At 40.5% G+C, this 21,476-nt stretch overlaps 1 protein-coding gene across 4 annotated transcripts in view; it reads left to right on the top strand.

Moving 5' to 3' along the window:
- The window catches only part of atrx (ATRX chromatin remodeler), a 193,945-nt gene that overhangs the window by 30,657 nt on the left and 141,812 nt on the right, over window positions 1–21,476 (top strand). For all 4 annotated transcript variants that reach the window (XM_059976858.1, XM_059976855.1, XM_059976859.1 and 1 more), the window contains 6 exons: window positions 2,927–2,973; window positions 4,703–4,833; window positions 5,468–5,584; window positions 12,349–12,458; window positions 13,433–13,500; window positions 14,418–17,128. In XM_059976858.1, the coding sequence (XP_059832841.1) occupies window positions 2,927–2,973; window positions 4,703–4,833; window positions 5,468–5,584; window positions 12,349–12,458; window positions 13,433–13,500; window positions 14,418–17,128 (3,184 nt within the window). The remainder of the gene's footprint in view (window positions 1–2,926; window positions 2,974–4,702; window positions 4,834–5,467; window positions 5,585–12,348; window positions 12,459–13,432; window positions 13,501–14,417; window positions 17,129–21,476) is intronic.

Genomic DNA, 21,476 nt, shown 5'->3' with positions numbered 1-21,476 from the left:
ACAGATCTGTATTCCCAGGCCGCTCTATGTACTGCACTCCTCTGTGCCCTACCATTCACTGTGCAAGTCCTACCCAACATTGTCAAAGGCGTTGCGAAAGTCCATCTAGACAATATCCACTGCCTTTCCTTCATCTACCTTCCTGGTAACGGCCTTAAAAAACTATAAGATTGGTTAGACACAGTCTACCATGCATAAAGCCAGGTTGGTTATCCCTAATCAGTTCCAAGTAATTGTATATCCAGTCTCTCAGAATACTTTCTAATAACTTCCACTACTGATGACAGGCTCACCAGCCTATAATTTCCTAGTGTATTCTTAGGGTGATTCTTAAACAAACGAATAACATTAGCTATCTTCCAATCCTCTGGCACTTCACCCATGGCTAAGGATGCTTTAAATACATCTGATTGGGGCCTCTGCAATTTCTGTGCTAGCTTCCAACAAGATCATATAGGAAATCTTGTCAGACTTTAGGGATTTATCCACCCTAATTTCCTTCTGACGGCAAGTACCTTCTTTGTAATCTATATGTGGTCCATGACCACACTGCTGTTCTGCCTCACTTCGCCACACTGTCTGTCTCCTGAGTAAATACAGATGCAAAAAATCAATTTCTGATCTTCCCCCATCTTTCTGCTCCATCCATTGATGACCACGCTGATCTTCAGGGGACCAGTTTTGTCCCTTGCTATTCTTTTGCTCTTAACTTATCTGTAGGAGCCCTTGGGATTCTCCTTCACCTTGTCTCCTAGAGCAACCTTGTACCTTCTTTTAAACCTGATTTTCCTCTTGTGTCTTCTGGTATTTCTTGTACTCAAGTACCTTGTTTGTTCCTAGCTGGCTATATGTCCTTCTTAACCAGGGCTGCAATATCCTTCGAAAACTAAGGTTCCATAAACCTTTTAGTTTTGCCTTTTAATCTGACAGGAGCATACAAACTCTTTAATCTCAAAATTTCAATTTGAAGGCCTTCCGCTTAGCACATGTTCAGTGACAGGAGAGAACTCAGTAGGAGCACCGAGTAAGGAAAATTCTCATTCTTGGAATGTACAACTGGAATAAAATGTCTTCCTGTATTTTAATCCAGTGAGAATTTGTAGTAAGGATAGAAATAAAATGTGTAAGTTTTCAACCAGTGAAAGAACATTTTTTTTCCTCCTTTGTTTTTCAAGAAGGCGGCACTGTTTGGAGGAATAAAATTAGGTCAAATATTAAATGTAGACAATGCATTATGATATAATTTTGAACTATTGTAACTGCTAGTAGTTTTATTGTTAGTAGTTGTAAATCAACTGTAAATGCTAATGGGAGGTTACTTTAAGAAAGCACGTAATTTATTTCTGTACTTTGTAATAATACATTCAAATTTCAAGTTAGAACTTGCTGTCATTATTTTGTGAATGAGATCTATTTATATCAGCAGTGGAAGATTGAAAAAGATCCATCCATGACCTTTCCAAGCAGTAACTATGATACCAGTCATAACTGATTTGTTATGACTGGTTTTACTGTTTGCTGTGGTAGATGTGAAGAAAAGGAATAAAATTGGGAATACTTTTGAGCTGGTATTCAGAAGTAGCATTTCCACATATGTATCTAGTCAATGATATTGATTGAGAAATTATTGACTCACCTTGTACTTCATAGTAATATTATTCAAAATTGAGGAAATAAATTAGTAACAGTTTCAATGCAAACAAACCTTCTTTGAAAGAAAAACTGGAAACTCCATTATCGCAAAAAAAGAAGTGGGATGTCACAATAGGATGACCAGGAGGGTTTTTTTTCCCAATAGCTGAAGAAAATCCTTTGAATAGGCTCTATAAAGCACTTGTGAGACCACACTTGGAGTATTGTGTGCAGTTTTGGGCTCCTTATTTTAGAAAGGATGTACTGACATTGGTGAAGGTTCAGAGAAGATTCACAGATAATTCCAGGAATGAAAGGGTTACCGTATGAGGAGTGTCTGGCAGCTCTTGGGCAGTATTCCCTAGAGTTCAGAAGCATGTTGGGGGATATCACAGAAACATTCTGAATGTTGAAAGGCCTGAACAGATTAGATATGGCAAAGTTATTTCCCATGGTAGGGGATTCTAGGACAAGAGGGCATGACTTCAGGATTGAAGGACATCCTTTTAAACTGAGATGCGAAGAAATTTCTTTAGTGAGAGGGTGGTAAATCTGTGAAATTTGTTGCCACGAGAGGCAGTGGAGGCCAAGTCATTTGGTGCATTTAAGGGAGAGATAGATAAGTTCCTGATTAGCCAGGGCATCAAAGGGTGTGGGGATGACTGGAAGAATTGGATCAGCCCATGATTGAATGGCAGAGCAGACCCTATGGGCGAATGGGCTACTTCTGCTCCTATACCTTATGGTCTTATGAATATAATTAATTTTGTCTAACAAGAAATTTGTTAACATTTCTGTGGCAGCTCAATTCTGCAAGCGCGTTTCCCTTAGTTTCAAGTCTTGAATTGAAGCAGTCCTTTGAGGCCCATTCTCTCTAACTACAAAAAAGAACTTCCTCTTGCAATTCCATGGTTCCCATGGCCCATCATCAAGTAACCACTTGTATGTATGTGGGCAAAATTCTTCGATTTAGTATCTGAATTAAATAGCTTTATTCTGCTCTTGATTTTACCGGCTTTTGGTGCATCAAACTGTGTCCTCACTGACATGTATTTAAGCTCCCGAAGATGACTAAACTAAATGGAATCATTTGTAACTTCTCATCCTTAATAGTTTGCCTTGAATTCAGCATTTAACTTGGCTTCATGTTTTTGTAAAATATGTTTCTTCAATATTATTCTCAAAGTTAATTATCCATGTACTTAAACTTATTTAACTACACATCAATTCATTTTAGTTACTTTGTGATGAAGAATTTGTGAGCCTAAGTTTATCTGTTCCTTTACGTTTAAAGGTGTCCAGTCAAAAATCAAAGTCTTCGGGATCATCCCGTTCTAGAAGGTTAGTATTTCATATGTATGAGGAACTGGAAAATTTTCTTCCATTCAATTAAATCATTGTAGATTGTTATTTTTTGACTGGGCTATTGCTACATATTCCCTAAGAGTTGGTTGCAGGGGATATTTTACTTTTGAAGTGGAAAGTGGCTTCATTTTTAGCTCTATAACATATTTTCTTCTGATAATTTGTAAAGGATAGGATCAAGAGGTAAATGTGAATATTGCTACTGATAGGTTCTGGATTCTGTGACGATGTGTTGATTAGTTATTTTAGCAAAAGGTAAAACACTAGTGTTGCTGCCTCAAAACTTTGGCAATTCACATTCATTTCCTACTTCCAGTGTTGTCCAGTGTTCAAAGTAAATTTATTATCAAAGTACATATGTCACCATATACAACCCTGAGATTTGTTTTCTTGCAATCATACTCAGTAAATCCAAGCACCATTATAGAATCAGTGAAAGACCACACCCAACCACAGACAAACAACCAATGTATAAAAGACGACAAACTGCAAATACAAAAGGAATAAAATTGTAATAATAAAAATAAGGCCGAACAATTTCTACTAACAGGGAAGGGGCAAAGGCTGCGCCTTAAAACCAGTTGCTTCAGGCAGTTGGGGCTCGTCAGCCACAATTGGCAGCTCATCTAGGAGAAGGAAAACTGATCTCAAACCTCCGCTGCCTTGTGGCTATATCCAGTCAGGATATAGGGGAAAACCGAAGGCATTCAGTCCTACGCTGAGTTCAATGCAGACTGCTGACTGGCAACTCCTGCAATGTTGCTAGTACCAACGTTGGTTAGTTCCTTTGGATTCATCAGATGCATGGAGAGGGGGAGCTTGCTACATAGGCAACAGCTAGCACACAGTGTCCATGGTCAACTCTGCCTAATGGAGACCTCTACTTTACTAACAAAAATAATATCGAGTAAATGAGATGAAAAGCCCTTGAAAGTGAGTCCAAAGGTTGTGGGGACAGTACAGTGATGGAGAGAGTGAAGTTATCCCCACAGGTTCAAGTACTTGATGGTTGATGGTTAATGACTGTTCCTGATCCTGATGGTGTTGGTCCTAAGACTCCTGTTCCAGCTTCCTAATGGCAGCAGTGAAAAGAGTATGACCTGGGTTGTTGGAGTACCTGATAATGGATGCTTTCCCACAACAGCGCTCCATGTAGATATGCTCAGTGGTGGTGATGGCTTTACCTGTGATGGACTGGGTCGTATCCACTACTTTTTGTAGTGTCAAGTTCACACTTTCCCTTTGTGGTTTTCTCCAGATGCTCTAGTTTCCTCCCGCACACCAGAGATGAGGGATACTAGGTTAATTGGCCACTATAATTTCTCCTTAGTGTATAGATGAGTGTTTTAATCTGGGGGATTTGATGGGAATGTAAGGAGAATAAAGTGGGGTTAGTGTAAGTAGGTGCTTGTAACTTGCACCAACTCTGAGGAGCTGTATAATGCTGTGAGTAAAATTTTTATTTTTAAAACAAAAAGGTCTTGAGTACTGTCAGCTTGCCAGCTTCACTGAAGGAAACCATTTGAAACTTCTGGTAGTTTTAAGTTTGTTGGAAATAACTGAAGCTGGCATCTCCTACACTAATGAAAGTAGTGGTGTCAAAGTGGCACACCATGAATATTCCAGTGATCCATGGTGCTATTGTGCTTCTGATGGTGAAACTTTTTGCAAACTTTGAAAGCGATATTTAATTTTCTTTTTGAAGGAAACCCTCTTTTGTAACAAAGCACATTGTATCAGATGATGAAACATCAAATGACAATACATCTGATTGTGAAAAACTAACTTCAAATATTGAGGACACAGACAATTTAGATGTGAATTGTTTGCCTAAAGGTAGGTCTCACAGTTTTGTACACTTCAAAATGTTTGGGAAATGCTGTAAGCACAAATCTGCACTTTTGGTCATTGAAAATGACTATGGTATGACTTTGTAAATAATCATTATAATTTCTAGAGGATAAAATGTAAACTGTTCAATGAATCTAAGTTGAATATCTAGCATTGAAAATTCTAGAACGCCACACCATTTTTTACATTAGAGCATTGAGGAAAAATGTTAAATAATTTGTCAGAGATGGTAACTAAAATGTACACAGATTTTACCCAGATATTCATATGTATGGCATCTTTTGTTTAAAGTGTGTTGAATGTGAAGAATGTGGTGCCTTGTAACTTCCCTTTGTGCTTAGGTCCTGATTTTAATGGTGCCTCAATGGAGACTTTGCCCAGAATATTCTCCACAGGACATGGGGAACATCAAAAGGATAGTCCAGTGTGGGTTTCTCTTTCCTGCTGTGTGTAGCTGGTTCAGTACAACACTGATACCTGGCTAGGAGTAAGCCACCAGCTTCTTCTATCTCCTGTTAACTTAACAGCTTTTCTCTTTAAAGAAAAATAGCTAATATTAATTGTCTATTTTTAATAATGTTTAATATTTTACATTTAAATTTTTTAAAAACCTTTTAAGGCACAGTAGTTGTACAGCCTGAACCAGTATGGAATGAAGATAAAGATAACTTTCGAGGACCTGAATTTAGAAACAGAAATCCTAAGAACAAAATGGAAACATCTAAGAAACGTGGAGGTAGACAAAATATTTTGTTCAACTATTAAAATTCTAATGACGTTGTAGCTAAATGCTTGATTAAGTTATTGAAATTATTTTGAGTCTTGTCCAGGCTGGTCGCAGGGGAAGAATGGATTTGGTTTTGATTTTTAAGTGTGAAAATAAGGTTTAAAACATAAGTAATAATTATAAAACCAGCAATTGTTGTTTTTGGACAGAATTCAATCCCGTGGCCCTGTTCCTTTTATTGAGATTATGATTGGTTAGGAATGAGTCATCAGCTAAGACTGAGAGGGATTAAATTCTGTGTTCACTTCCTTAAAACCTAGCAAAATCCTGAACCCTGGGTTTAAGATTGTTACATTAACAGGTAACCCATGTGCAAGTAAGTGCTGTTAAGGCTTTCATTAATTTCTCCCTTGATTGTCCTGATTTTGATTTTGTTGTGGGTCATCTTGTCCTAACCTTCTCATCAGCAAAAATCTGTCAACCTTTCAAATTCCTTTTTAAAACTTCCCCCATTTGCCCCTGAATGTGCCAACAAATGAAACCCTGTAATTTTAATCTCGGAATCAAATCATGGAGTGGCATTAATAAAAATGTGGTTCTGTGATGCGCTCACTTCCACATTGTAGTGTTACTCAGAATTGTGTGCACAACTTTGGATGTAATTGGAGAAGTAGCCATATAGTCACAGTAAAACTTCACGAATATTGCATTCAAGCCCTTGTACGTAAGGGCTAGCATACAACTATTTTTAAATCTGATCAGTATGTTCAGTTATCTGTGTTTATAGACAGCTGCTGTTTCGTGTTTCTTAACTTTTTAAATACTGAATTGTCCAGAATGACTGATTTCAAACTTAACTGCATTTATATACTGTAGGCCTTCAGTTAATGTCTGTTTTATGGTCTACTCCATAATTGTTCACTGTTTGGCAATTAGTCTGGCTGCAAAGTGTGATGCCAATGGAGTGAGGACATGACTGTTGTTTTATTGTTTCCGCCTCTTTTTTTTATATAGCATTTCTGATTTTCCTCGACATCAAAACGACTTGGCTTAGGAATCTTCTTGTGACAGCATACATTGTTAACTAATCAGAAGAAATTCTAAAATTATAAGTAATTTGAATTGAAAAGCATACTTAAGGAATCTGAAATAAAACAGACATACAGTGGCTTGAAAAAGTATTCAGCCCCACCACTTTGTGCACATAAATGAGCATTACAACCAGGGATATTGATCCATTTAACTGAGAATTTAATTTGTGAATCACGTGCTCCTTTTCTTTACTGTAGAGCCCAAAAAAACAGGGAAAATTGTAAACCATGAAAAACTAAAATTCAAAAACTGAAATAGCAGCAGTTCAAAAATATTCATCCCTCTTTGCTCGTTACTTAGTTTTGCAGCTATTACAGCCAGTAGTCTTTTTTGATAAATCCCTATTAGCTTTGCACAACACGATAGAGTAAGATTTGCCCATTCCTCCTTGCTAAGTTGCTCAAGCAATGGGGCACAGCAGAGGACAACAATCTTGGTTTTGCAAGAAATGTTCATTCGGGTTAAGGTCAGGATTCTGACTGGGCCAGTCAAGGACATCAATTTTCTTCATTTGAAGCCACTGCATGTTTGCTTTGGTAGTGTGCATTGGGTCCTGATGAAGAATGAACTTAGAAACATAGGAAACCTATGACACATTACATCCCTTCGGCTCACAATGCTACCTTTACTTATACTAGAAATTACCCTGGTTTACCCATAGCCCTCTATTCATCTAAACTCCATGTACCTATCCAGGAGCCTCTTAAAAGACCCTATTGTATCCATCTTCACCACAGTTGCTGGCAGCCCATTCCAAGCACTCACCATTCTCTGATTTTAAAAAAACTTACCCCTGACATTCCCTCTGTACCTACTTCCAAGCACCTTAAAATTGTGCCCTCTCATGTTAGCCATTTCAGCCCTGGGGAAAAAGCCTCTGACTATCTACATGATTAATGCCTCTCATCTTATACACCTCTATCAGGTCATTTCTCATCCTCCGTTGCTCCAAGAAGAAAAGGCCAAGTTCATTCAACATATTCTCGTAAGGCATGCTCCCCAATCCAGGCAACATCCTTATAAAACTCCTCTGCACCCTTTCTATAGTTTTCACATCCTTCCTGTTGTGAGGTGACGAGAACTGAGCATAGTACTCGAAGTGGGGTCTGACTAGGATCTATACAGCTGTAACATTACATCTCGGCTCTTGAATTCAATCCCTCGGTTGATGAAGGCTAATGTACCATATGCCTTCATAACTACACAGTCAACCTGCGCAGCAGCTTTGAGTGTCCTATGGACATGGACCCCAAGATCCCTCTGATCTTTCACACTACAAGAGTGTTACCATTAATACTATATTCTGCCAACATATTTGACCTACCAAAATGAGCCACCTTACACTTATCTGGGTTCAACTCTATCTGCCACTTCTCAGCCCAGTTTTGCATCCTATCGATGTCCCACTGTAACTTCTGACAGCCCTCCACACTATCCACAGCACCCCCCACCTTTGTGTCATCATCAAATTTACTAACCCATCCCTTCACTTCCTCATCTGGGTCATTTATAAAAATCACGAAGAGAAGGGATTCCCAGAACAGATCCCTGAGACACACCACTGGTCACCGACCTCTATGCAGAATATGACCTGTCTACAACTACTCTTTGCCTTCTGTGGATAAGCCATTTCTGGATCCACAAAGCAATGTCCTCTTGGTTCCCATGCCTCCTTACATTCTCAATAAGCCTTGCATAGGGTACCATATCAAATGCCTTGCTGAAATCTAATTCAATTAGGCTCGTAAGGCTTGCCCTGCCTTTGACAAAGCCATGCTGACTATTCCTAATCATATTATGCCTCTCCAAATGTTCATAAATCCTGCCTCTCAGGATTTTCTCCATCAACTTACCAACCACTGAAGTAAGACTCACTGGTCTATAATTTCCTGGGCTTTCTCTACTCTCTTTCTTGAATAAGTGAACAACATCTGCAACCCTCCAATCCTCTGGAACCTCCTCCGTCCGCATTGATGATGCAAAGATTATTGCCAGAGGCTCAGCAATCTGCTCCCTCGCCTCCCACAGTAGCCTGGGGTACGTCTTGTCTAGTCTTGGTGAGTTAACCAACTTAGATGCTTTCCAAAAGCTCCAGCGCATCCTCTTTCTTAATGTCTATATGCTCAAGCTTTTCAATCCATTGTAAGTTATCCCTACTATCGCCAAGGTCCTTTCCTGTAGTGAATACTGAAGCAAAGTATTCATTATGTACCTCTGCTATCTCCTCTGGTTCCATACACACTTCTTCACTATTACATTTGATTGATCCTATTCTCTCACATCTTATCCTCTTGCTCTTCCCATACTTGTAGAATGCCTTGGGGTTTTCTTTAACCTGCTTGCCAAAGCCTTCTCATGGCTCCTTCAGGCTCTCCTGATTTCATTCTTAAGCTCCTTCCTGCTAGCCTTATAATTTTCTACATCTCTATCATTAACTACTTTTTTGTTTAACCTTTAGTAAGCTTTTCTTTTCTTCTTAACTAGATTTTCAACAGTCTTTGTACATCATGGAGGCACGACTGCACAAGCACGTGGACGTCAGTGAGTTAGAACAGCGAGAAGAGTTTAAAAAGAAGACAGCTTTATAGAGCAGGTAACAGAGTAGAGGGAGACAGAGTAGGAGGGCTTTGACTCAACTGGTCTTAGGCGTTAATGGGTTGAGGCGAGTTCAGTTACTTGTGAAGAATAGAAACAGGAAGTATGTGTGTGAGACTGGTATTCTGTAATGGGTGTCAGATGTGGGAAGTCTGGGAGACTCCCAGCCTCCTAGACGGCGACAGCTGCACCAGGTATATCAAGCTGCTCCTCCTTAGGGACTGTGTTAGTGACTGGGGATGCAGCTTAATGACCTTCGTCTGGTCAGGGAGAGTGAGGAGGTGATAGAGAGGAGCTATAGGCAAGTAGTCACACCGGGGCCTCGGGAGACAGACAAATGGGTAATAGTCAGGAGAGGGAAGGGCAAGAGTCAGATAGTAGAGAGTACCCCTGTGGCTTTCTCCCTTAACAATAAGTATTCCTGTTTGAGTACTGTTGTGGGGGAGGGGGGGCGCGTCCTCCTTGGGGGAAGCAACGGTGGCCACAGCTTTGGCACAGAGTCCGGCCCTGTGCCTTAGAAGTGTAAGGAAAGGAAGAGGATGGCAGCAGTGATAGGGGACTCTGAGCTTATCAGCTTTGTTCATGATACTCCTTGCATTAAAATAGATGCATCTGAAATCATCGGTCTGAGGGCGTCTCTTCTCTATCACCTGCCTATCCTCCCTCTCGCACTGTACCCAAGCTTTCTCTATTTGTGAGCCAACCACCCATTCCTCCATCTTTTCAGTTCGGTTCCCACCCTCCATCAATTCTAGTTTAAACTCTCCTCAATAGCTTTAGCAAACTTCCCTACCAGGATATTGGTCCCCCTCAGATTCAAGTGCAACCCATCCTTATTGTACAGGTCATGTCTGCTCCAAAAGAGGTCCCAGTGATCCAGAAATCTGAATCCCTACCCCCTGCTCCAATCCCTCAGCCACACATTTATTCTCCTCCTCACTCTATTTCTACATTCACTGTCGCGTGGCACAGGCAGTAATCTCGAGATTACTGCCTTTGAGGTCCTGCTCTTCAACTTCCTTCCTAACTCCTTATAGTCTGTTTTCAGGACCTGTTCCCTTTTCCTACCTGTGTCGTTGATACCAATATGTACCACGACCAATGGCTGTTCACCTTCCCACTTCAGGGTGTTGTGGACACGATCAGAAGACCTGGCACCTGGGAGGCAAACTACCATCCGTGTTTCTTTCCTGTGTCCACAGATCGCCTGTCTGACCCCCTAACTGTAGAGTTGTCTATCACTACTGCGATCCTCTTCCTTTCCCTACCTTTCTGAGCCAGAGGCACAGCCAAGTTGCTTTCCCCAGGTAGGTTCCCCCCTGGCAGTACTCAAACAGTAGTACTCGTTAAAGGGGGACAGCCCGGTTTCTGACTCTTTCCCTTCCCTTTCCTGACTGTTACCCACTTATCTGTCTCCTGAGGTGCCAGTGTGACTACTTGCTTATAGCTCTTCTCTATCACCTCTTCACTTTCCCTGATCAGACAAACATCATCGAGCTGCAGCTTGATGCACGGTGCAGATGTAGCCATCTCCTGGACCACATCTGACACCCAGTACAGTACACCAGTCTCACAGACATACTTCCTATTCTTTACAAATAAGTTACCTCGCCTCGACCCATTATCGCCAAAGCCCTGTTGAGCCAAAGCCCTCATAATTAGACTCCCTCTACTTCTTTTTAAGCTCTTCATGCCGGTCTAACTCGCTGATGTCCACATGCCTCTGCAGTCATTCCTTGATCAAAGTGCCAAAGAAAAAAATGTTCTCCTTTTGTACTCTTCCTGCCCCACTTTAAGCTTTCTGGCAGTGACTAGTTTTTTATTCAGGATCTCTCTATACTTAGCAGCTTTCATCTTCCCATCAACCTTGACCAGATTTACCATACTTTATAGTAGGGATGGTGTTACTTGGCTGATGCACACAGTATTTGATTTACTTCACATGTACTGCTTAGTATTGAGGCCAAAATGTTCCACTTTAGTCTCAATCAGACCACAAGACCTTCTTCCACATGTTTATAGTATCTTCTAAGTGATGGGCAAGGATGTGCTTATTTTAACCAGGGCTTCTTCCTTGTTACTTTTCCATAAAAACTCTTTTTGTGCAAGGCCTTGGAGATTGTGGAGCCATAAACTTCATCTCCAGTTGTAGCCACTGACCCTTTCCCAGATTTGTGCTTCTCTATGGTCATTTCTCTGACTTGTCTTGAATGCTCTTTTGTCTAAAGAGCAGGGCAGTGTGATTTGGTCTGTTGAAAATTTACCATACTGTTAAGACCTTACAGAGAGAGTGGATATTTATTCTATTGAATTCATTGAAAACAGGTGATCCTTCAATTATCTAGGTACGTTACATATTGGGTGAGTTGGTAAGATCCAGTATTGTACCTGCAGAAAGTTAGCATAGTAATTATAAACGGGATGAATATTTTTATCAGCCTTGCATTTTTGTTTTATGATTTTTAATATATTGTTGCCAGATTTTGTAATTTCTCTTTTGTTTTGACATGATGGGGAATGTTTGTAGATTAGGTCAAAAAAATCCTACTTCAGTATATTTTAAATTTAGAAAATGGGACTAATGTGAAAATAGTTGTGGGGGGCAAACTACTTTTTCAAGGCACTGTAGATGCTCTGACAAATAATTACCATTTCTGGTTAATTTATTAGTTTGCCCTTTCTCCACAGGTGCTAAGTATTTCCTGTGCTTATTATTTTAAAAATTAACTATTATTCAGAATTTTGACTTTGATATTTTGGGATGAAGATTTCTGCTTCATTGGTTTTGCCTGGATTAATCTTTATCCTAATGTAGTTCCTGATTTGGGTTAGCAAGTGAATTTATTTCTAGAATTCTGATTCGGAACTTTAAAACTTAAAATCTAGTGGTATGCTAATCCTTACAACCGGTCTTGAATGCAATAAGGGTGATTTTTTATCGTGGAAATATTGGCTGTTGGTCCCTTTGCACCTGAAGGTGTGCAACATAATTCTGGGTACTAGATTGCATTAGAAATACAGTTCTGTCTTATTTTGGCAGCTATTGAGCTAATATACAATGTAAACTTGACATTTTTCACTGCCAGATGAAAATCTGCAAGGAATAGTCAGCTGCACTGCTTGCGGGCAGCAAGTAAACCACTTTCATAAGGATTCAGTCCAGCGGCATCCTGCACTGAAAGTTCTTATTTGTAAGGTAGGTGTTTTCCAAATATACCATGAAATATGTGAAATATGAGCAACTACTTATGATGTAATGATCAGGTATTTAAAGCAATTAAATAAGTGGCAAATTTAAACATGACTGAGAATGCTCCTGTATGGAGGTCTTATCAGGTTAATTTTATTTGGCTGACGTGGAAGGCTAAATCCTTAAACATTTCATACAATGTGGAAATCCATGGATTTGCATTAATTAATTGCAAGGGTAGTCACTTTATCTTCTTGAGAATCTGATGTATAGAACCATCCTCTGGCCAGATGGGTTTTTGATACTTTATAATGTTAGCATGATGCTAATACAGCTCAGGGTGTTCTGGAGTTCAGTTCCATCACCATTCTCTAAAGAGACTCTGTAATTCCTCCTCGAATGCGTGGGTTTTCTCCCTGTCCTCTGGTTTCCCCCCACAGTCCAGAGATGTATCTGGTGGTATAATTGGTCATTGTAAATTATCTTGTGATTAGGTTGGGGTTAATTGGGTTTGTTGAGGTGGCTTGAAGTGCAGGAATGGCCTGCTCCGCACGGTATCGCTGAGTCAGTAATGTTGATTATGCTGTAGAGTTTGAAGTCTGATTTATATTTTGTAAGACTGGAAGTATAGTCTTTCAAAACTTGATAGCTTGCATAATAAAATAGAATCTTGTTCATAAGATGTCAGATGCTTAATAGGCCTTCATAACCAACTGCTGACATAACTTAGAATTCAAAAGGTTTTCTCCCTCTAATTATGGAGCAAACCACTTTATTGGAATAAATTCACTGATTACGTTTTGTTAATGAATTCCTCTTTTGGAGCAAGCAAGGGCAAGGGCTGCAGTTACTGTGAAGATTGATTTCAATATACTTGGCAGAGCAGTGGCGTAACTGAGTTAAGTAAAGGATTGTAATAATACAGCTGTTTAAATGTTTTCATGATGTATGTAACTGAGTTCTTAATGTACATTTTACAGAACTGTCATAAGTACTATATGAGTGATGACATTAGCAGAGATGCTGATGATATGGATGAACAGTGCAGGTGAGCAGAGCTTTATTTCCCTTTACTTATAGTCACATACCTGAAGTTTGAACTCTGGTTCGATCAATTTTTATTCATTCCCTTTTTACACAAGTTTAAAAAATGAAAATTTAACATTAGAACTTTCAGGTGTTAAAGCTCCATTGGGTTAAGTGCCTAAAACCTCCTAGCACAAAAAAAATAGGATTGGAAAAGTTTAATCATCAAATTTTAAGGATCATTTTGATTAGACTTTGTGGCTTAAGGGTATTTGTTGAAATTTGCCTGATTCAATTCTTGTACCTCTGCAATTATGACAAATTTATTATTTTGTTCCTAGGTTTGTTTCCCTCCCCTTCCCTCAGGATACATAGTCAGGGTGCCATTTAAAATATCCACTCTCGCTGGGCTGCTGATATTCTTGTCTCATTGTCATGGGTGATTATAGGAAAGGATTGGGGTGGATAGGGTGTGGAAAGTTAACATGATCATAGCATGAATCCTGCGCACCTTTGTTTCAAGTAGATTAAAGTTGACCTTAAGTTCTGAACCAGTAAAACAAAGATATAACAAACCAATTTAATGGGAGGTTTCCATTTCAAACTTGAGATAATTACTAATTCTTAAAAGGCTGAAGACTGAGCTATCGTGAAGATACAACAGCCATCTTCAGAGCTGGATGCTTTTTACAGCTCAGCACTTGGATACATGTTTAAGTAGGAATCAGATTTTTGTATTTCATTCTTAACAGTTTTAATGAGATGAATGTAATTTTTTTGTACTAAAGCTGCATGTGATGCAATTCCTTGCCATGTTGCTCTTGTTGCAGCTGTTGGCTTGAGTCATCTATTAAAGAAAATAATTTCAAGGATCAAGATGATTATTCCTTTGACACAGTGTGTTTTTTTTATTGTACTCATATTTGTTCTTCGCTGCAGATGGTGTGCTGAAGGTGGAAATCTGATTTGTTGTGACTTTTGTCACAATGCATTTTGTAAAAGCTGCATATTGCGTAACCTGGGTAGAAAAGAACTTTCCAATATTATGGATGAAAACAAAAAGTGGTACTGCTATGTATGTAATCCAGAGCCTTTACTGGATTTGGTCACAGCTTGTGACAGTGTATTTGAGTGTCTTGATCAGCTTTGGCAGCAAAACAAAAGGAAGAAAGACTTCGAAAAGTTTAAATTTGACAATGAGAAATGCAAGTCTCCAGGCCCTCATGACAGTGACAAGTCTGTAGATCAAGATTATAAAAATACTCAAAGAATTTCCAGTAAAGATTGTAATGGACAGGAAAAAGATACAAGTTCATTGAAGAGTCTTTCTTCAGGATCTGGAACTATTACATATTCCTACAAGGCATTGAAAGTACCAAAAGAGATTCTGAAGAAGGCTCGCAAACTAATTGATACAACTGCTAACTTGAATATTAGCTTTGTTAATTTTTTAAAACAAAAAGACTTGGGTGAGTCTGAGCCTAATGTAAACATGAGACAATTGAGAGCTTTTAAATCTGTGCTTGGTGATCTAAAGAAAGTACATCATGCATTGGAGGAGGTTATAGATAAAGAAATTCAAGACTTGGAAACGGAGCAAAAAAAATCTTCTGAATCCTTACAAGATTGTGTTATCAAAGGTGAGGCACAGAAATCCACTAAAAATGAGAATAATGCAGTACCTGGTAAAACAATTGCAGAAAAATCAGTTTTGACAGAAGACAAATCTGATCAAATGGAAGTGACTTTGGTTTCAAGTGAACTTGATAAGGCTACTGAAGATGAAAAAATAAAGACAGACAAAGATAAATTAATGCTTAATCCAGCAGTAAATAGTATTGCTAATGACTGTTCGTTAAGTGACCCTTTGGACAAAAACAATTCTGATGCTCCACAAGGGAGCTCAAGCGAGGGGCTTGAATCAGAAATGACAGAAGCCACTTTACTTAACAGTTTAGATGAGGCATTGCATATGGGATGTGTTTCTTCACTAACTGGAGGTTTGTTTGAGGCTTCTGACTCATTGCTACCAGATATGGATACAGTGAGTAATTCTGCAAATCAATGTGCAATGCCAGATACTGTGTTATCAAATGCACCTGTTGAAAGTCGTAATAATTCAGAAAAATCTTCAGAGTTTGACTCTGATTCGAGTACAAAATGTTCAGTGAAACGTGAAATTTCAACAAAATTGTCCTCTGTTTCACAGAAGAAGGGTAAGAAAACAGCACAGGGTGTACGTGGGAAAAAATTGCCGAAGAGGAGTAAACGAGGTGTAGTTGAGGCAGGGGGTGGTGGTGATAGTGAAGCGGAGGCTGGGGCAAATGAAGCTGAGTCTGCAGGGCATGATGACAAAGAAGTTGAGGTTCCTGGGGATATTGGCAGTGATGCAGAGGCTGCTGGGGATGGGAGTGAAGGTGAGGCAATGAGGGATAATAATGATGCTGGTGAAGTTGATGACAATAGTGGTGCTGAAGTTGCATCAGCATCTGATACAGGTGAAGATAAGGACCATGATACTGGAGAAGACAGTGGTGATAGAAATGGTAGCCAGGTTAATATAGGGCTTGGGGATGGCATCAGTGCTGCAGGCAGTATAATTAAAAACAAAAAGATAGCAGAGAAATCTCAAATGAGCAAAACAAATTTTACAAAAAGAAGGAAGAAAAAATCCAATGAAGAAAATGTTGAAAACGATACTGCAAATGATGCATTGGTTCTGTCGGAGGACCCTGATACAAAGCGCTCACCTCGTATAAAGACTACACCCCTAAGACGTCCTGGAGGGGCAGGGACTGTCAATTCTAGATCAGAGGAAGACACTGATAGTGGTGGTGACAAAAAACGTAGGAAATTAAAAAATAAATCAAAGGACAATGAAAAAGTAAATTCTTCAGGCAAAGTCAAGACTGGCCGATCAAAATCATCAAATGAGAGTGTCAAATCTGAGATGGAAGAATCTGATCCTAATAAATCAGATACATTGCATAAACCTGGTGAACAAATTACCTCTGATTCTGATGAGATACCAGAGGTGCTGAGAAAGGCAGCAGTGAAACATGATAGTTCATCTGATGCTGATAATAAGGATAGTGATTCATCACAAAAAGGTAAAAAGACAAGGTTGTTCGACCTGAGAAAACGAATGCCACGAGCAAATAGCACAGATGGTCTTAAACGGAAGAGGAAGTGTTCGACCTCCAGTTCAGATGTTGGTGGAAAGGAAAGAAAAAGAACTAGTAAAAGGACTTGCGTTATTAATAAAAAAAGACGACATCATTCTGACTCCTCCAACTATGATTCTGACCTAGAAAAGGAAATCAAGAACTTGAGTAAAATCAGTGCTGCAAAAAAATCATCTTCAAAGAAAGCAAAAAAGCAGGCAACTGAGGAAGATGAGGATGATTCATTCAAAGATGATGAGAAAGCTTCTGCAAAATCTGTTCAAGAGAAGACAACGCGATTGAAACGCAAGAAAAGAGCTATGGAAAGAAAGCAAACCTCTTCATCCTCGTCAGATGGTGACGAAGCAGCTGAGCAAATGGACAAGCATGATCTTCCTGGAGAAGGAAGCAGCGATGAACAAAAAATACAGCCTATCATGGAAAATGTTCTGCTTGCGACTGGATCTCGATTTTGCCAGTCATCAGGTAGGTGAATTTTATCTGGTATTTTTACATATTGCATGAGTGCCTTGTATTGTGTTCTCAAAGCATGCCATATTTAGAGAGTCCAGTACCAGAGGGCATGGATTGAGAATAAGAGGTCAGTTATTTAAAACAGAGTTGAGGAAGAGCTTCTTCTCCCAGAGAGTTGTGGAGGTGTGAAATGCACTGCCTCGGAAGACGGTGGAGGCCAATTCTCTGGATGCTTTCAAGAAGGAGCTAGATAGATATCTGATGGATAGGGGAATCAAGGGATATGGGGACAAGGCAGGGACTGGGTATTGATAGTGAATGATCAGCCATGATCTCAGAATAGCGGTGCAGACTCGAGGGGCCGAATGGTCTACTTCTGCACCTATTGTCTATTGTCTATTTAACTATATTGGCTTTCTCAAAACACTTGGCAAGAACACTTGGAGGAATTTAAGGTGGGGGGTTATATGGGAGGTAGGGTTTGAGGGTTGGCACAACATTGTGGGCCGAAGGGCCTGTAATGTGCTGTACTATTCTATGTTCTATGAACCTTGGCTCTGTACTCTCCTATTAGGCCCCCCCCCCCCCACCCAGCCCTGCATCTCTTTCACCAATTAACTTCCTAGCGCTTTACTTCATCCCAGTTTCAGCTATCTTGTGTTTCTCTCTCCCCTCCCTCACCTTTTAAATCTCATTTTTTCCTCCAGTCTTGCCAAAGGGTCTCAGCCCAAGATGTCGACTGTGCTTTTTTTTCCATACATGCTGTTTGGCCTGCTGAGTTCTTACAATATTTTATGTGTGTTATCTTGAAAACTGAGTTAGTTTTCTTAGTATAGTAATAAAAGACCAAACTCTAAATTTTTGATTGCTATGTTAAATAGTTTTAGTAGGTGGAGGAAATCAATGGTGAATTGAGTGCTTACTTTTAAAAGTCGTTTTTAGTATCTGATCATTGTTGGCAACATATATATTGCCCATCTCTGACTGCTGTTAATAAGGTAATCATGAGCAACCACCTTTAAACGCTGAAATACTATTGATGAAGAAACTTGTGTGTTGTTTGGTGGTGACTAGACTGGTGATGTTTTTCCAGGTCAGGGTGTTGTGTGACTTGAAGGGGAGCTTGCTGAAGTGTTCCCATTTCCTGCTGCCTTTGTTGTCCTCAGGAGTAGAAGCCAGTGCATTTTATAGGCAATGCGTAGCATGGCCCCAGTATGCCGCAATGTTTAGGGTGTTGATTGTGTGCCAGTTAAAGACAGTTGCCATCATCTCATGTTTGGAATTCATCTCTTTTCAGTGTTTGCACCATAGTTGCTTTGAAACAAAGTGATTATGGCAGAACCCATTTATTGATACAATTGTTCACCGTTGTATATGCATCCCTCATTTGGTAATGAGTAGTATGTCATTTGGGTTGAAATCTTTTCAGCAGGCTTTTTAAAAGCTTGTATTTCATAACCATGATTGCTGCATATGAGGTACTTTTAAATGCTGGCACTCTGATTAAGGATAATTTCTCTTCATAGTTTCTAAGTAGCCTTTTGAAGAATTAGAATCAGGTTTATTATCACCAGCATGTGACGTGAAATTTGTTAACTTAGCAGTAGCAGTTCAATGCAATACATAGTATAGAAGAAAACAAAATAAAATAATAATAATAAATAACTAAATCAGTTACAGTGTGTATATATTAATAGATTAAAAATTGTGCAAAAGCAGAAATACTGTATGTTAAAAAAGTGAGGTAGTGTCCAAGGGTTCAATGTCTATTTAGGAATCAGATGGCAGAGGGGAAGAAGCTGTTCCTGAATCACTGAGTGTGTGCCTTCAGGCTTCTGTACCTCCTTCCCAGTGGCAACCACGAGATAAGGGTATACCCTGGGTGCTGGAGTCCTTAATAATGGACGCTGCCTTTCTGAGACACCGCTTCCTGAAGATCTCCGTCCTGGGTACTTTGTAAACTAGTACCCAAGATGGAGCCAACTAAATTTACAACCCTCTTCAGCTTCTTTGAATCCTGTGCAGTAGCCAATACCTCCCTCCATACCAGACAGTGATGCAGCCTGTCAGAATGCTCTCTATGGTACATCTATAGAAATTTTTGAAGAGATTTGGTATGTCAACAAATACACTCAAACTCCTAATGAAGTATTGGTGCTGTCTTGCCTTCTTTATAACTGCATTAGTGTGTTGGGACCAGGTTAGATCCTTAGAGATCTTGATACCCAGGGACTTGAAACTGCTCTCTCTCTCTCCACTTCTGGTCCCACTATAAGGATTGGTATGTGTTCCTTTGTGTTACCCTTCCTGAAGTCCACAATCAGTTTTTTTGTCTTTCTGACGTTGAGTGCCGGGTTGTTGCTGCGACACCACTCCACTAGTTGGCATATCTCACTCCTGTACACCCTCTAGTCACCACCTGAGATTCTACCAACAACGGTTGTATCGTCTGCAAATTTATAGATGATATTTGAGCTATGCCTAACCACACAGTCATGAGTATATAGAGGGTAGAGCAGTGGGCTAAGCGCACACCCCTGAGGTGCGCCAGTATTGATCGTCAGTGAGGAGGATATCTTATCTCAGTCCGCAGAGATTGTGGTCTTCTGGTTAGGAAGTTGAGGATCCAATTGCAGAGGGGGTCCAGCGGCCCAGGTTCCGCAACTTCTCTATCAGGATTGTGGGATTGATGGTATCAAATGCTGAGCTTTCGTCGATGAATAGCATCCTGACATAGGTATTTGTGTTATCATTGAGAAACATTGATGACAAATGAATGTAGTTGTAGTGATGTTGTGCTATTGTCAAGTTTAAACACAGTATTCCACTGAATTTCTATGGAAGTAACGATACATATAAAAATTCGTGTAGAACTATTTGTCCTGTCACCAAGATCAGTGGTCCTCAACCACTAGGCCGCAAAGCATGTGCTACCGTGGTGGCCGTGAGGAAATGATATGATTTGACAATATGAAATGATATGAGTCGGCTGCACCTTTCCTCATTCCCTGTCACACCCACTGTTGAACGCACGCGAGGTCATTACCCACGCGTGGTCATCAATCGCCTAAATGCAGTGATACCCTAGCGCCAGGGATCACTGGTTGGCTTCGGGTAACCGGCCGCCTCGCATGGTTGGCGGGAAGTGCCATTGCTACTGGCCTGGAGCGCGGACAGATGGGGGCCTCTAAACCTGTTTAGCACACCAAATGTTTGTGGGGAAGCCGGTGCTAAAATATTCGCAGACAACCTAATTCGGGCTCAGCGTTTCGTAAGTAGCAGAGCAGCTACCTCGCAGCGATCTACTGAAAGTCATCTCTCAAGCCAAACTTTTGTTGGCCAATAGATCCTACCTACCTACAATGGGGGCGGGCGCGTGCCCTGTTGCACTCCTCGCTCTCTCCGGACTGTGACCACCACGGCCCCAGCACAGGGACCTCTGGCCCTTACCTTGTCCTCTCATCCCACCCACAACCAGCCACACTTGGCCAAGGTGTCTGGCAGTGGGCGGGCGGGAGGCTGGAGTTTGGGCCCGGAGGCTGTCTAATGAGGCAATGAAGCCCTCAAAACTGCTTCGGTACCTTGAGCAAGCAGGACAGAAGCAAATGCCGATAGCCACGAAAACTAAATTGTGGGATAGACTGGACATAAGGAAACCCCTTTGAGTATCACTGTATTCCGGTCGTGATTAACACCCCCCCTTCCCCCCCCCCCCCATATCGGCCAGTCCACAAGAGTATTGTCAATATTAAACTGGTTCGTGATGCAAAAAAGGTTGGCGACTCCTGACCAAGATCCTGAAAACTCTCAATAACATAGATTTGGAAAGGATGCTTCATCTTCTGGGAGAATTCTGTAACCTTGTTTTTAAAAAGAATGCTACCCATTCAGGATGCGTATGACAGTTTTTGATGATCATTTACGTTTGGAGCTTTCTTCCTCAAAGAATAACAGCAGAAATTTTGACTATTTGTTTAGGATTGATTGCAGATATGAAAAGGGGTGAAATGTAATGGGATAGGGTTCCCCTTGTCCTCACCTATCACCCCACCAGCCTCTGGGTCCAATGTATAATTCTCTGTAACTTCCGCCACCTCCCAATGGGATTCCACTACCAAGCACATCTTTCCCTCCCCACCTCTTGCTGCTTTCCACAGGGATCGCTCCCTACATGACTCCCTTGTCCACTCGTCCCCTCCCCATCCCTTCCCACTGATCTCTCTCCTGGCAGTTATCCTCGTAAGTGGAACAAGTGCTACACCTGCCCTTACACTTCCTCCCTCACCACCATTCAGGGCCCCAGACAGTCCTTCCAGCTGAGGCGACACTCCACCTGTGAGTTGGCTGGTGTGGTGTACTG

This window comes from Hypanus sabinus, chromosome 8 (assembly GCF_030144855.1).
Source record: "Hypanus sabinus isolate sHypSab1 chromosome 8, sHypSab1.hap1, whole genome shotgun sequence".
NCBI classification, from domain to species: Eukaryota; Metazoa; Chordata; class Chondrichthyes; order Myliobatiformes; family Dasyatidae; genus Hypanus; species Hypanus sabinus.
The sequence above is the reverse complement of the archived record's forward strand: the minus strand, read 5'-3'. Positions and strand labels throughout refer to the sequence as shown.